Below are 17,509 nucleotides of genomic sequence, written 5' to 3' on the forward strand. Positions count from 1 at the left end.
TCGTCATCTAAACTGGCCAGGTGTTCACAGTTGTCAGGAGATCCAAGGTAGAACTGGTTGTCTTCAAGTGACAGTGCTGGTTCCACATTGCACTAGGGGGACTAATTCACACATATCTATTATGTTGCCACATATCCTTGCATTCAGGCCTCTGACTTGTGTATATATGTTTACCTTTATTGTTTTGGACAGTCACATTGATACAGGTGTGGTTAGGCTATCCCAATATTATTACATTGTAATACCGTGGACTCTGTTCACACTAACATCCACTGAAACCTAAACTCAAAATGTGAGCTTAGATGTACAAATGGTAATTGAATCACATGCTTTCACACGTTAGGTTTTGCCCTGGAATTGGAACTGGGTCTTCTTACTGATGTTGGTACACTAGAGATGGAATATAGATAGAGTAGTGATGATATAGCCTGCTTTGTGTATTTATTGTAGGACCTTGTACGAAAGATGCTGCACCTGGACCCTAAAAAGCGTGTGACTGCTGCAGAAGCTCTTAAACATCCGTGGGTGATGGGCAAGGCTGCTCGTATGGACCACATGGAGTCCACTTTCGACAACATCAAGGAGTTCAATGCCAGGAGGAAACTTAAGGTACACATGCATGCTTCTCTGGGCTGAAACTAGAGAGCGTGACAGTCACAGTATGGAGGGATTTCTTTATGCAGCATCAGCAGTTTTGTAGCAGATTGCAGAAGAAAAAACTATGATGTGGTACTAATCTTCCTAGTCAGAAGACCCTCTATCTACCTAGTCTGTAGACCCTCTATCTACCTAGTCTGTAGACCCTCTATCTACCTACTCAGTAGACATCTATCTACCTACTCAGTAGACCTTCTACTACCTAGTGAGTAGACCTTCTATCTACCTACTCTGTAGACCCTCTATCTACCTAGTCAGTAGACCCTCTATCTACCTAGTCTGTATACCCACTATCTACTTAGTCTGTAGACCCTCTATCTACCTAGTCTGTAGACCCTCTAGCTACCTAGTCAGTAGACCCTCTATCTACCTAGTCAGTAGACCCTCTATCTACCTACTCAGTAGACCTTCTATCTACCTAGTCTGTAGACCCTCTACCTAATCAGTAGACCTTCTATCTACCTACTCAGTAGACCCTCTATCTACCTACTCAGTAGACCCTCTATCTACCTAGTCAGTAGACCTTCTATCTACCTACTCTGTAGACCCTCTATCTACCTAGTCAGAAGACCCTCTATCTACCTAGTCAGTAGACCTTCTATCTACCTTGTCAGTAGACCTTCTATCTACCTATTTTTATCGATAGATTAAAAAATTATTCACCATTTCCCGTATTGTTATTGAAAATAAAACTCTCGGACACACTTCGACAACAGGTCCACATCAAACATGTCAAAGAGCAAAATAATGACGTTTCAAGTAAATCTATACATATATTATACAAGGTAATAAATAAAACCAACAAATATGTACCTAAAAGTTGTGAAACTTACATCGAAGTTATTATTTCCATCTTTTCATGTGATCGCGTGTAATGTAAGTCAAATGACATCTCGTCACCTTGAATTCTCGGCTCGGACACGATTTTAATGCAGAAATATATGCATGAAAAATCTTTGTCACATCTCTTGACCTAGCACAATACATTCATGAAGTTCCTTATTTTTAATATATATCATGATTTTGTGCTTAAAACGTTTAGAATAACACAGTTTAACAAAAATCTTTCGTCAGCTAATGAAATTAATCGTATACACAAGGCTGTACCATAGCTGTAATTTGACTGGCTGCCTTAGGTCACATGCTCAAATTTGACTGATCACGAACCTTGTAGCAGATTTCGGCTAGAAAGCATCATTAGAAACTATTTTTTGTCCAATGAAATTGCTTGGTATAACTAGGAAAAAAATCCAGGCGAAGATACGAACAAGTAGATGAAGGAATAAGCTTTCTAGCGATGTTTCATATGCCAGTCTTTGACAAATGTGTATTTTCATACGAAGCCTCGAAAACGGGGGTATTTCTTCATGTTACTGAGCGGACAGCCACTGTTATCGGGAAATGGTTGATGACAGATACTATTTATAATTCTTTTTAAAATGATTTTCCACTTATGTAAAAAAATGAAAATAAAACAAAAATAGATAAGTGGATTTTATGAAATCTTATATTTGCCGAAAAACGTCAATTTTTCAATTTCTTGGTCCTTCATCTGAACGTTATTAACGTGTTAGCTTACATTTTTTATTTACAACAAACTTAATTAAGTTGTAAAGCATTATCTAAATAATTTGTTAAACATAACTTTCATATTTATAAACCATGGGATCAGACCTTTCAAATGGTGTATAACATGTAGTAGCAAAGATATTTAACAAGCAAATATTTTCTTGTGAAGTTAATTAATGCAAACAAAGACCACTCGCGTTTTTCGAATTTAATTCACACTCGTGTTAGATTCGAGATTTGCAGTATGTGATCTGTCTTGCCAGTCAGTATACCATCTATCTTGCCAGTCAGTAGACCATCTATCTTGCCAGTCAGTAGACCATCTGTCTTGCTTCCTTGTCTGAAGACAATCTGTCTTCCTTGTCACTAGGTCATCTGTCTTCCTTTTCTGTTGACCATCTGCCTTCCTAAACCATCTTTATAACTACTTTCATTTCATGCTGTGATGCTTGCCACTTTAAGTTCAGCTAGAATCTGAACTTCAATGTTATGTTGTTGATGTCTTACTGATTAATTCTATGATGTCTACATGTTTCAAATGACTATTTCAGACTGCAACAGAGGCGGTCATGGCTGTTGCTAGGGCAACCAGAAATATCACTAATATATTTGATGGTCAAGGCCTAGCAGGTCTTGCAGAACCATTCCCAGTTGTGGAACAGGCTGGTGAACTCTCTGCACAAGTCATTGATCAAAGTGAACTCACTGCTGCTGCGAGCTAAATCCCCGCTGATTGGTAATCAACTGACCAATCACAAGACAGTGACATTGATTGGCTATTAACTGACCAGTCACAAGACGGTACCTGAATGGATTTTATCTTCAATTTTTCTTTGACCGATGAACATTGAGTATCTGTGATATTGTGAAAATGATGTTAGATGATGAAATGGTGACTTGCAACCCATGGTATTGAAGGATATCTTGGAAAGACATACTGATCTTCAATGCACCTGATGGCTTCTGAGAAGCTCCCAATGATGGAGTATCTGATGTTGGACTGTTTGTTACTATTTCACACATTCAGATATACACAGTTGATCAGTCACCTACAGAAATGTGTATGGAAAACATTGTTTTACATTTATAAGGTGTTTCATTTTGTGAAAGAGATCTTTCAGAAGTCAATGCCAGTATATTCTGCTCTGTTGATTTGTAATGGTGATTTGTATCTTAGGATTCTTTCCAGGTATATTAATTTAAGAAATCATGCGCAGGTGTATTTAAATATTACTTACTAGTGTTTAGAACCATGTATGTTTTCACCTATCTTTAATATGTACTGGTCTTCCCATGCAGTATGTGATGCATATTCTATTATCAATTGCTGAAGAAGTACTTGTGCGCTACAATATTATCTTTATAGTCAAGAAATAAACAACGAGGTGTTTATCATACAATAAAACACTGCAGGGAGAATAAACCATGACCACAGACCTAATAGGTTTATTGTCCCTACTGTGTTTTATTTTACGATAAGCAAACAAACATGATTTGTGTATTTCTTTAATGATATTTCAACATTATGTCCATTTTACAAACAGTTGAGTAAACTTTGGTATTTCCCACATATTCTCACAATCCTCACGTCTATCATCTGTACTTTTTCTCCCAATACCGATCGTCATATCTCTTCCACTTTTGGATGCAATCGTTCTGCCACTGTGTTTATCTGCGTACCTCAGCTTCATCTGAGGAACAACTCACTAGACACTTCCCTCTAAAAAATAACGTCTTAATTTTCATGCAACCATAACCATGGGCATCAGGTGGTTTCTGTGTGTGATGTGGTTGTCACCTACCACAGGGCTACCTTGCCTGATGACCTTGTCGCTGGCTGCTTGATGTAAGTGTCGCCTACCACAGGGCTACCTTGTAGCTGGCTGCTTGATGTAAGTGTCGCTTACCACAGGGCTATCTTGTAGCTGGCTGCTTGATGTAAGTGTCGCTTACCACAGGGCTACCTTGTAGCTGGCTGCTTGATGTAAGTATCACCTACCACAGGGCTACCTTGTAGCTGGCTGCTTGATGTAAGTGTCACCTACCACAGGGCTACCTTGTAGCTGGCTGCTTGATGTAAGTGTCACCTACCACAGGGCTACCTTGTCGCTGGCTGCTTGATGTAAGTGTCACCTACCACAGGGCTACCTTGTAGCTGGCTGCTTGATGTAAGTATCACCTACCACAGGGTGACCTTGTCGCTGGCTGCTTGATGTAAGTGTCACCTACCACAGGGCTACCTTGTAGCTGGCTGCTTGATGTAAGTGTCACCTACCACAGGGCTACCTTGTAGCTGGCTGCTTGATGTAAGTGTCACCTACCACAGGGCTACCTTGTAGCTGGCTGCTTGATGTAAGTGTCACCTACCACAGGGCTACCTTTTAGCTGGCTGCTTGATGTAAGTGTCACCTACCACAGGGCTACCTTGTAGCTGGCTGCTTGATGTAAGTGTCGCCTACCACAGGGCTACCTTTTAGCTGGCTGCTTGATGTAAGTGTCACCTACCACAGGGCTACCTTGTAGCTGGCTGCTTGATGTAAGTGTCGCCTACCACAGGGCTACCTTTTAGCTGGCTGCTTGATGTAAGTGTCACCTACCACAGGCTACCTTGTAGCTGGCTGCTTGATGTAAGTGTCACCTACCACAGGGCTACCTTGTAGCTGGCTGCTTGATGTAAGTGTCACCTACCACAGGGCTACCTTGTAGCTGGCTGCTTGATGTAAGTGTCACCTACCACAGGGCTACCTTGTAGCTGGCTGCTTGATGTAAGTGTCACCTACCACAGGGCTACCTTGTAGCTGGCTGCTTGATGTAAGTGTCACCTACCACAGGGCTACCTTGTAGCTGGCTGCTTGATGTAAGTGTCGCTTACCACAGGGCTACCTTGTAGCTGGCTGTTTGATGTAAGTGTCACCTACCACAGGGCTACCTTGTAGCTGGCTGCTTGATGTAAGTGTCGCCACCAGTGTATGTCCCTAGCTGCTGATGACTGAACACTGAAATTTGCTGTACAATATTGTGTTGGTTTACTGCTGAGCTGTGTAATCATATGATACTATATATAATTGAGGGAGGTTTTTATTGTAAATAAATGAAAAACTATCAATGTAGATTTGATTCTGTGTTTACTCAGATTCATTGTACAATTGCCGTTCATGATAACATGAGAAAAGCTATTGCTTCTAAATGATGTCATATCTTTTGTTATACATACATAAAATGTATTTGTGTGTACATATATATATGCAATTATGCATACCTTGGTATGAATGTTTTCAAAGTATTTATTTCACAGTGTGAATATGAGTTTTAGGCTTCCAGATTATTTCAGGTTGTGACAGAAGTATATTCCCCTTACACTTTATTATAATAATTAGCATGTCTAGTGGTACATAATGTATGGCAACCAGCGTATTGGTCAGGCTTGGTTGATGAATGTCATGTCATGTGGATTGTCTCCTCCAGACTCGATTATTTACTGACCGGCACCATGGAATACTGCAGAGTGTGCATGTAATATTAAACAACAAATAAACATAATACACTTTAACTAAAACACAACTCATAGACCTTGCTTTTCAATCATTTCAGGTTTCACATCCTTGAAATGTACCCATGACAACCAGCAGAGAATATTATGTGTCATATTGAGAGATGGATTGTGGTGTGGTAGGGTTTTCAAAATGGTGTATGTGTTTCAGATAGGATCATTATTAAGTTACTGTGTGTTCATTCTTTCCAGGAACTTTACAGTAATGTCAATACAGACTTTTTTTCTGAAATAAATGTTTCTACGTTAGAGTTGTAGTTGTAATATTTTTAAAACTTAGCACATGCCGAAGTCATTTTGTAAATTTATTGTGAGTAATGGCTGGGAAGTTGTTGGCTGAACATGATTCTCAGTGTGTCATCAGGGCACAGGAAACCCAGGCTGTGAGTTGAAAGGATCTGTGACACTGGGTATTCCACCAAAATGAGGCTGTCGGGCTGTGACAATCCTAACTGAACTACTAGAGCAAACCTTATGAATATTATGTTCAATTATATAGATAAAAAAGGAGATGTTTAGAATGAGAATTTTAGTCATCGTTCAAAGATAAGCAATAAAGAAATCACCTACATAGTTATAACATAATGGAATCTTGCATGTACGTGAACGTGAACTGAGAGCTGAATTATTATCCATGACGATTTATTCAGGTTGTGTACAGTGACATAGTGCACAGCATTCCTCTCGGAACAAGGTTGACGCCAAGCTGTATATGATTGGGTTGACAACACAGTTAACATACGGGAGATAAACCCCAATGTCAAACGCTGTCAGCAGAAGGTGCGAGAATGTATGCACGTTTTCGTGAACACTGAACCATGTTGAAATCGCCATGATCGGCAGTCCTGAAATGATGTAGATTATTGCTGATACAAAGAATACTCTGATTGAAACCTTTCTTGATCCAGTTTTAGCAAAACGTTTCCCTAGACCTTTCCAGATCTTGAAATAAGTAACAACTAAGAACATTGTAAATGCAACGAATTCAATATCCACAAATATTGCATAGGACAAGGTGAACCAATCGTTTCTTGCATAATCACAAGTAGGTACGCAATAAGATTCATCTCCTTTTGTAACATTGGTTATTGTCTTTTCGATCAGGTATATTAAGGGAGTGCTTGTTATCAATGCCAAGCAGACCCCAGTGAAACACAGTTTCAGGACAAAGGACCTCGTCATGTGAAGTCCAAATGGTTTGCAGGCCTTCTGATATCTCTGGTAGGCAATGGCTGAGAGCACCACGCCCATCATGGCAGAGCTGAAGTGCTTCGCGAAAGTCTGTGTCTTGCAAACTACGGAGGCATCAACAATGTCGTAAACAAAACGAAGCAGGAAAGTACACGGTAGGCAGATAAACACAATGACCATGTCCAGTGCAGCTAAGATCTGGACAAATGATCCGAATATATTTTTCTTCAAACGAAAATGGTAGATATAGAAGACCAGGCTGTTTCCGGTGAAGCCGAGCGCAAAGAGGACCATGATAAAAAGGAGTACCGGCCAGTGAAGACTCGCCATCCCCAGCCGGGACGCTGCTTGGTCGACGCAATGGGTAGCATTACCCATACTGCTGGTCCATCTGTCGATATAGATAGTACATTCCTAGAACAAAGTTAGGCACCGCTTCTTATATATACACAAAGAAAATAGTTAAGCACAACCTAATATATTTCATTATTGTTTGGTCCCCATATTTGTAACAATCATGAAAGATATAATTACGAGATGATGTAATCAGTCATGCGTGACGAAAGCTCACGTGTCATGCATGGTGTGCCCGTGCAACATGCTTCCCTCGAGTATCTCTTAAAAACAGTATATCCAAACGTTAAAATTACTCTCTTAAGCTCGGTTTTAAATTCCATGACACGAATGCGATTATCAAACGCCACAAGATGGCAAATAATCGGCATGCATAACGAAGGAATATCTTGTAATGCCATTGGTCGGAATTTGGGGTATCATCACACTGTCGTAAGCCGTTTAGTCGAGAAACATGCTCAGACCGGTGATTTACAGGGCCGTCCCAGATCCGGAAGACCTGTGACGACACATCGCGAAGACAGCGACCTTCCTCGTCTCATTCGCCAAGAATCCTTTTTCACAAGTACTCATCTGAAACAGCTGTGGTTGCCTATCGTTGTTTCAACATCAGAACCGTCCGGAACCGACTGAAAGCAGCAGGACTGAAGGCTAGACGAGTCATAAAGCGTCTCTTGTTGAGAGATCACCACAAAGCTGCTGGTTAAACATGGTGTATTGCTAAGAACTGGAATCTGAGAACTTGGAGACGGACCCATTGGTGAGACGAAAGTCGCTTTCTGCTCCACGTCACTGATGGAAGAACGAGAGTTTGGAGGCACCGGAATACGGCCTACACCCCCAGGAATATCAAACCGATTGTTGCATACGGTAGGGGGTTCGGTAATTGTTTGGGGCTGTATCTCATGATTGCAGGTTGGATTTGGTCACAATAAGGGGCAATTTAAAAGGGGCTCATCACACCCGGGACGTTTTGAGGACAGTCGTCTTTCCTCGCAATGAGCCAGATTTGAACCCCCTGTTGAACATGTTTGGGATATTCTGGGGCGGCGCGATACAGGCACGAGATCCTCCTGTAAAAGATTTACGCCAATTGGAACGCATCAGGAGTTGTTATTGTTGACCCCTTAACAGATTCAACGTCTGACTGGAGGCATGAGACGTAGGGTGGAATACTTAATAAAACAGCTCCATACTTTTTTTTAGGTATTGTCTTAGGTCAAATACAGTACCTGTGTTACCATGATGTTTTTGTCAGTAAATTTCAATCACAACTCACCAATATCTTCTTTATTTGTTGTAAAATGTTTGTTCTAGCCGTATCATTGGTATCGCCCAACTCCTGTGGTCAGTCATCCCATGCCATAATTTTGCCATTTGTCATGGTTCAGAAATAGAGGTGTGCTTAACTTTTTTCTTTGTGTATATTTTCCTATATCAAGTATCTTTGAAACAAATCTACACATGACCATATCCCCGATTTGGTGAATGTCGAAGATAATATCGTGTCGCGAGAGAATATTGAGCAATCTGAAGGACGTGGCGACTACAGGGATCGGGTGGTCAGACTGCAAAGATGACTGTTTCTCCAGTTGGCCCCATGTACCGAGTCATATCATATGATACAGTGAAGCAGAGGAAACAATTTGTAGGAAGTCAAGTAACTATTCGCGTGGATTTCGGTTTCTGTATTGAATATTGTGCATTATAACTTTGTAAAAACAAATATTTCCTCAGAAATTCAATACGAGGTATGATTTTGAAAGAAATGTCTATTTTACATGGAAATATGAGGTAAAGGATGTTTAATTTTTCAGGCGTTTAGAAAAAACAACTCCCTGCAGTTGGTACACTAATAATGTAAATAGTCCTTCTTCGTTTTGTACATTTGTCAAGAATAGTGAGTGAGTATTGTTTTACGTCGCCTTCAGCAATATTCCACTAATATCACGGCGAGGGACACCACACACATTCACACATTGTACCCATGTGGGGAATCGAACCCAGGCCTTCGGCGTGATTGGCGAACGCTTTAACCAACTAAGCTATACCCCCCCCCCCCCCCCCCCCCCCCCCCCGTCAATAATAAATTCGCGCATATCCTGGTACATTATTGCGCCGTAGATTTATTTTAAGAACATATTTGAACTTACCTGTGTGGAAAAGGTTCACCTGACCAGTGGTGTATGTTCCCGCGGTAAGGCGCTATAACTGATTGCTAACCGCATATCAGCAGCTGATTGTTTAGAAGAGGAAAACATATGGTCATTAGCAGTTACATTCACAGTGATACTTTTGTACACTTTAACTATCGATATTACTTCCGTATCATACTTGGGGCGTGGTGAATGTCAACCAGCCCATATAGTAACCTAACCTTTCACCTACAGCTCATGTGGCATAAGGTCCAGTCAGTCCTACGTGCGCGTTAATTTATTATACATATATAAATGATTGAATGAGTGAATGAATGAGCAAACGTACGAATGGACGAACGATCAAAAATGAATGAAAGAATGAATGAATGAATGAATAACAGTTACATTCAGTCAACGTAACGAAACTGGCAGAGTTTCCCTGTATGCCAGATGACTTCACTCGTACTAAACAACATCCTACATGGGATATAGAGGTTATCACACGAGTGTGTTTCGATAACAAAATGGGATGACACGGCTATGTTTACCTATGATGGTGAATGGGTCAGGGGTATTTATCAGATTAGAATGGAAATATGATATACTGGATAATCGAGGGTGAGACGTTTACTTCTTAGATGAAACTCATGAGTATGGACTCTGGCAAACCAAGTATCATAATCAAGGTCGATCTAGAATTAGTTAGCTAATCCTGACACGGCTAAAGAACGTAACCGGAAGGAGTGAAATAACGGTGTCCTTGACCTGTGGGCTACTCGTGGCCCTTCACGGGTATAGTGAATAAGCCAAGAATTACAATCAAGACGAGTCCGGGATTCGAACCAAGGTCCATGGGTTTCGTTGCCTCTAACTGCTTTGGTAGATGTAACGGAAAAATGTAACTGCTTCATACAAATTTAAAGAAAAATATATTTATTCTGAAACAGAGACTAAATACCGATCGCAATTTGCACGTGCATCTTCATTGGATGGTTACCTCTTCAGATAAGAGACAAGACTGGGACAGCATACTATTCACAGAAGAGTCCAGGTTTCACCTGGAGAGCTCTGGAGGTCGTTCAAGGGTCTACAGGCGACCAGGAGAACGTTAAATACCGACGCTTGCGTTAATCATGGTCTTCAGTTTGGGGGTGGAAGTGTAATGGTATTGGGTGGCATTACAACTCATGCGAGAGCGCAAATACATCAGGATAATGCCAACCCACATATTGCACGTGCCTTTTATGATGTTATGATGGCCATTTATTAGGCTGTTATTTTCAACATTTACATCACTTCATATGAAGCACAGTTACTTTTTTCGTCAGTATATAAACTAATGAAAAGTGTGGTATTTATTTGGGTTGGCTATTATTTTTTTCATCATGCATTATTTCCTTATTTGCTTTTGAATAACAGGACAGGTGGCGGTGATACATTATCCTTGTAAAGGCAGAAACAAGCCCAATAAGGAAAACTTTGCTGTTCTACATTCAATTGTTCAACTTGCAATAGAAGCCGCACAAAGGAAATTCATATCCTCTGTCATCGAAATATATTTTTGTTAAAAGCGAAAATATCGATAACAACTGTCAGTGGAAATCAGGTAATTAAACAAATGAAGATACGAGTACTGTTTACGGCCTACACCTCGGATATATGCTACGTATCAGCCAGTTATCGTAGATAACCAACTGCCACCTCGGGTACATGCTGCGTATCAGATAATTATCCTAGATAAACTCGAGGCAACTAACTGCCACCTCGGGTACATACTGCGTATCAGATAATTATCCCAGATAAACCCCAGGCAACCAACTGCCACCTCGGGTACATGCTGCCAACTTAACACTACTTGCTCCAACATTCCAATTTGTTGTGAACAGGGTTATTACTAAAATCTAAAATTCACCATAATTTTAAGATATCCATAACTGAATAATTGATATAAGAAAATGGAATTCAAATATTTCGATGTCATAAATTTATTTTTTTCCTATCATAAAAAAATAATTTTAAGATATTTAAAAAAATCAGTTATTGACACCTAAAACTCGAATTTGTGATATCAGTAACTGTTTCATGTAATAAATATTAGTGATATCAATACATATTATTGAAAGCACACTATTGCCAAGCTTTCAACTTGTCAAGTTACACTGAAGCCCTTTTTGTGAACTCAACGAGGACCTGACATGGCTCACGACTTTGAGTTAATCAGGAAGTGACCAACAGGCGAGTTTTGTTTTCTGTTTCAGAAAACAATATATATATATATACTCCTCACAAAAACGTAAGCAACAAGAATAATTTTGAAAATAATGCGTTTATAACACAAGTATAGCAATTTATGTAAAGATATTACAGCAAAATAAATGTTATGCGAACAAGTGACCAAACGTGGCAGAAAAATTCACTGTACATAAACTGGGATAGAATCGTCCAAAATACCCTTGAAAACATCATGCAAAATGTGCCTGCAACGAAACCCAGCACGTGCTTTCAAATAGTTTAAATACCGGCAGTGGGGAGAAGTCAATGTCAGTACGATTTGAGACATGGTTAGACGCCCTTTCACTGACGTGGCCCGAGTCATGGGAATGGTACAGGGTTGTATGACAGCCGCTATTAATCAGTACAATGTTCATCGTAGCGTCATTTCAAGAGCGATATACCCGTATCACCAAACTGGTCTGATGACAGAGATCACGCACCGGCCGTCAGAGGGTGACAACTCCGAGAGAGTACCGCTACCTGGCTACACTCGCCCAGAGAAGCCGGTTCACCACAGCAAGGCCTCTCCAGAAGTACCTTTAATGAGTGGCCGGGAACAGGGTGTCAACGCAGACAGTTCGGAACAGACTCCATGCTAAAGGTCAGTGGTCAACGCATACCACTGCCTGAACGCCATCGACAACAGGATGATTTAGTCAAATCAACATCGCAATTGGAGGGTCAACCGTTGGCGAAATGTTAATTTCAAAGACGAGTCCAGATACTACCTAAACTTCAATGATGGTAGTTCACGTGTTTAGAGGAACAACATCGAACGATACGCTAACTGTACTATAGCAGAACACGATGGTTTTGGAGGTGGAAGCTTTATGGTGAGGCGTGGCATCCAGGGTGGCATCTTGTGGTCATCAGACGGGGTACTGTGACTGGCATACGTTAAAGAGATGTGACCATGCCACCTGTCATCGTTCCTCTGGCACAACAAGCTGGTCCTAACTTCATCTTCACGGATGATAGCACCCGTCCTAATCGAGCAAGAGTCGTTACTGTTGTCCTCCAGGCCAGCAATATTACACACGTGGAGTGGCCAGCGAATTTCCGGAACTCAATCCGATTGAGCATGCTTGGGACATCCTTGGGAGACGTGTTTATAGTCGTCATGTTCAGCCCCAGAGTCTAGATCAACTTGAGGAGGCTCAATGAAAAATGACAAAATGTTCCTCAGCAGCAACTTGATCGTCACATTTGGTCCATGCCAAGACGTGGGCAAGCCTGTAGTCGTGCCAACGGTGGGCATACACGTCACTGAATCTTGTGAAGTTGTGAAATCATTAAGGTGGATTATCCGAATCGTGCAGAAAACACATTTTGCACGATTTGTCAAGGGTGTATGTGTTTCCACGTTTCTAACTCTGTTATTGTTCAGTGAATCTTTCTGTCACTTCTGGTTATTGTGCGCATAGCTTTTTTTTTGCTTTTCCATAATTTAATAACTGGACAACTGTGTTGCTAAAAATATTATCCTGAAAATAATTCTTGTTGCTTAACTTTTTGTGAGGCGTATATATATTTGCCCTGCATTTCATTCTGTACTAATTTTATACCCACTCGAAACTAGCATGTTGTTATGCATACTATATATTGTTCGTGATATGTGTCGATGATATTCTTGTTGACAAAGGAATAGCATTGGTATTTTAGCACAGTTACAATTTCGCTGTTTCAGTGAAGCGGCAAATATCTATATCACATTCAGTTCTACTGGCTGGCCGTTCTGCACACGGACCATCTCTCTTACCTGTCTGGGACCACGGCTGGAACGGCGGTTCCTCGTGAGATCAAATACCCTTTATACACACGGACTAACATCAGACTGACCATCTCTCTTACCTGTCTGGGACAACGGCTGGAAAGGCGGTTCCTCGTGAGATCAAATCCCCTTTATACACACGGACTAACGTATCCTGAACGATGCAACTATCTAAAAAAATGCCAACAATTTAAATAATTGAACTGAGTTTATTAAAGCACGTCTAAATAACGACATGGTGCAGTCAATCAGCAAGATGAGGGGCACTTCATCGCTGTTGGGTGGCACACGAGTCATTCAGGCGTTCAAAATATACACGACACTGTCAAAGTGGAACTCACCCCATGGAGACGGGCGTTGTTTAAAGATGATGGTGTCCAGCATAGGTACAATGTAACAATGTGGTGACACTGACGCCGTTATGCCTAGTTACACTGACACAGTTAGCTTAGCTTTCATATAGCTTTCATATTCATGACAGTTTCCTTTGCGGTTCAATATAAATAATAAATTCATCAAGTTTGTTCGTCAGTCATTTTTGCACTCATGAAGACCGAAGCTGACATATAAATGCAATATAAATGCAATCTCTGATCATGAAAAGGCATGTGATAGTATATCTAAGTGGTATGTGATGTGTCTTCAGGCATTTGTCAACCTGGAACGGTTACCTATAAGCATGTCAACAACGCAAGACTTGGTTATATACAAACATTAACTACCATCTACTGAGTGACTATATGCAGTGACTATAAATGTATACAGTACTGGAGAAAGACAACATCAGTTTCATCGGAAAACATAAACAATTACTACATCGTATCTTACAATTTGGATGAACTTTTAGACATCGGTATGGCCATCAGTGCGTTATTGGGAGGATTATTTTCATGTTTCTTGCGGATTTGTGAAAACGCGCCTTGAATAAACCAGTATAGAATAGAATCGGTAAGAATGCTACACGGATGTAGTTGCTATTCTGGACGCTACAAGGATGTGGTGGCTGTTCTGGACACTATAAGGATGTGGCTGCTGTTCTGGACGCTACAAGGATGTGGTTTCTCCTCTGGACGCTAAACGGATGTGGTTGCTGTTGTGGACGCTACAAGGATGTGGTTGGTGTTCTGAACCCTACAGCGATGTGGTGGCTGTTCTGTACGCTACAAGGATGTGGTGGCTGCTCTGGGTACTATCAGGATGTGGTTGCTGTTCTGGACGCTACAAGGATGTAGTTGCTATTCTGGACGCTACAAGGATGTGGTGGCTGTTCTTGACACTATAAGGATGTGGCTGCTGTTCTGGACGCTACAAGGATGTGGTTTCTCCTCTGGACGCTAAACGGATGTGGTTGCTGTTGTGGACGCTACAAGGATGTGGTTGGTGTTCTGAACCCTACAGCGATGTGGTTGCTGTTCTGTACGCTACAGGGGCGGTCGTCACGCCGAAGACCCGGGTTCGATTCCCGACATGGGTACAATGTGTGAAGCCCATTTCTGGTGTCCCCCGCCGTGATATTGCTGGAATATTGCTAAAAGCGGCGTAAAATCAAACTCACTTACTCACTCACTCACTGTACGCTACAAGGATGTGGTGGCTGCTCTGGGTACTATAAGGATGTGGTTGCTGTTCTGGACGCTACAAGGATGTGGTTGCTGTTCTGGACGCTACAAGGATGTGGCTGCTGTTCTGGACGCTAAAAGGATGTGGTTGGTGTTCTGAACCCTACAGGGATGTGGTTGCTGTTCTGTACGCTACAAGGATGTGGTGGCTGCTCTGGGTACTATAAGGATGTGGTTGCTGTTCTGGACGCTACAAGGTTGTGGTTGCTGTTCTGGACGCTACAAGGATGGGGTTTCTGCTCTGGACGCTAAAAGGATGTGGTTGTTGTTCCGGACGCTACAAGGATGTGGTTTCTGCTCTGGACTCTAAATGGATGTGGTTGCTGTTCTGTACGCTACAAGGTTGTGGTTGCTGTTCTGGACGCTACAAGGATGTGGTTTCTGCTCTGGACGCTAAAAGGATGTGGTTGTTGTTCCGGACGCTACAAGGATGTGGTTCCTGCTCTGGACGCTAAAAGGATGTGGTTGCTGTTCTGGACGCTACAGGGGTGCGGTTGCTGTTCTGTGCGCTATAAGGATGTGGCTGCTGTTCCGGACGCTACAAGGATGTGGTTTCTGCTCTGGACGCTAAAAGGATTTGGTTGCTGTTGTGGACGCTACAAGGATGTGGTGGCTGCTCTGTGCGCTATAAGGATGTGGCTGATGTTCTGGACGCTACAAGGATGTGGTGGCTGCTCTGGGCGCTATAAGGATGTGGCTGCTGTTCTGGACGCTACAAAGATGTGGTTGCTGTTCTGGAATCGGATGTAGCCACAGCCCGGGTCTTGGAATTCTGATTCCGGCACACACGACAAACAGACAGACATTCAGTGCGGAACTGCTTGGACGTGAAGCTGTAAATGACAGGGTTGGCGATACAGTTGACATGAGGGAGGTATACTCCAAAGTCAAACAAAGTGAGTGTAATCTCCGTGAGTTTTGGAGGGTCAGGGAATAAACTAAAGATCGTGGATATCATCATTAGAGGAAACACGGATAGCAAAAAAACGATTGTTAGCATGAGAAACACTTTGGTTGTTTTCTTCACGTGATTGGCATTTTGAAAGTTACTTCGATTTCCATTGGCTCTCATCTTTTTGTATAAGGTATTTCCTATTAGGGAGTACACTACGATGAGAAAGACAGCGATTACTACGAACTCGGCGTCCACAAGCACAGCATATACTACGGAATCTCCTTTCTGTTTTCTGTGAGCTTCGTAGTCACAGGTTGGCACACTGTAGGTTTGTTTACCAACTAAAGTCGGACTCTTAGACACTCCAACGATAAATATGATCGGAAGACTTAGACAAAATGCCAGACAAATTCCAGATAGGCACAGCTTCCTCGCCAGGGCCTTTGTTATTTGTTTACCGTGTGGATGACACACTTTCCTGTAGCGCTGGAAGGCGATGATTGACAACAGAATGCCTGACAACAAGGTGTTAAAGTGATTCATGAATATAAGGAACTTGCACATCCGCATTCCGTCCAAGGAGGTGGAGAAATATCGGAACACAAACGACCCAGGGAGTGATATCACAACAGTTGTCATGTCAACAGTTGCAAGTATTTGAACAAAGAACCCAAATATTGTTTCCTTCATTCGATAATGATATATGTAAAGTATCAATGTGTTTCCCGGCAAGCCACAGATGATAAGAACAGTGAAGTACAGCAGTACTGGCCAATGGATGTAGTGACCGACGGGCTCCGTTTTGATATCAGGGGTAGTTTGGTTGTTCATCGTAACAGCTTTCATCCACACCTCTGCAAAATAGTATTCATCTCTCAGTAAGTAAATATACTATGAATATGTCTATACTTACATAATTCATGCATAGCTGTATTCAAACTTGTGTCATTGTTAGTTGTTAGTTTTTCAATCTCACTTGTAACAATGAGATCGCCAGATAATGAAACAAAACTCGATTATCCAGTTTATCTTAGATCCATCGTATTATCACAGAATGGAGACTGATCAACCACATCAGCGAGTTTAACCTTCCGATCATATTTCGTCTCTGAGTTGATTGGGGCCTATTTTATACGGGTATCCTCAATGACTGACAATGTCTACACAAACATCGGCGTACTTACATGTACAGGAGACGAGTCTGTGATCACACTGGAAGTCCAATGCGGGTTTAAGCTATAATGTTCGCATCTATCTTTGTGTAGTGACAGAAACAATACTTCCCTCTCTGTAGATTTGATTGCGGAACAACCACTAGCCAGCATGTGCCTTGCATGATTGGTCGTATAGCTGACGTATTTTTGCATCCTCAATTATCTGGTATAAATTGCCCGGCCAAAAAAAGTACACATTCATATCCGTCCTTCCGTCCTTCCGTCCTTCCGTCACGTTTTGTTTCCGGAGCAGAACTAAAAAAACATGAGCGATGAG

General features: G+C 41.6%; 3 protein-coding genes across 3 annotated transcripts in view; 1 reads left to right on the forward strand and 2 right to left on the reverse strand.

Moving 5' to 3' along the window:
• LOC139464256 (calcium/calmodulin-dependent protein kinase type IV-like) overlaps nucleotides 1-4,182 on the forward strand; it is a 30,005-nt gene extending 25,823 nt beyond the window's left edge. The window contains exons 11-12 of the mRNA XM_071245781.1: nucleotides 451-609; nucleotides 2,778-4,182. Of these exons, the coding sequence (XP_071101882.1) occupies nucleotides 451-609; nucleotides 2,778-2,948 (330 nt within the window). The 3' untranslated portion in view covers nucleotides 2,949-4,182. The remainder of the gene's footprint in view (nucleotides 1-450; nucleotides 610-2,777) is intronic.
• Nucleotides 4,183-6,418: 2,236 nt separating this feature from the next.
• LOC139464267 (olfactory receptor 52K1-like) lies at nucleotides 6,419-9,522 on the reverse strand. The gene is made up of 2 exons (XM_071245793.1): nucleotides 9,475-9,522; nucleotides 6,419-7,358 (listed from the first exon to the last, which is right to left on the reverse strand). The coding sequence occupies exon 2, from the start codon at nucleotides 7,343-7,345 to the stop codon at nucleotides 6,419-6,421; it is 927 nt and encodes a 308-aa protein (XP_071101894.1). The 5' UTR covers nucleotides 7,346-7,358; nucleotides 9,475-9,522.
• A 6,313-nt stretch (nucleotides 9,523-15,835) lies between these two features.
• On the reverse strand, nucleotides 15,836-17,274 carry LOC139464276 (neuropeptide FF receptor 2-like). Its single transcript, XM_071245801.1, has 2 exons — nucleotides 17,203-17,274; nucleotides 15,836-16,872 (listed from the first exon to the last, which is right to left on the reverse strand). Exon 2 carries the CDS (start codon nucleotides 16,862-16,864, stop codon nucleotides 15,836-15,838), a length of 1,029 nt encoding a protein of 342 aa, XP_071101902.1. The 5' UTR covers nucleotides 16,865-16,872; nucleotides 17,203-17,274.
• Nucleotides 17,275-17,509: the final 235 nt, after the last annotated feature.

This window comes from Haliotis cracherodii, unplaced genomic scaffold, assembly GCF_022045235.1.
Source record: "Haliotis cracherodii isolate W230 unplaced genomic scaffold, xgHalCrac1.p SCAF_1, whole genome shotgun sequence".
Lineage (NCBI taxonomy): Eukaryota > Metazoa > Mollusca > Gastropoda > Lepetellida > Haliotidae > Haliotis > Haliotis cracherodii.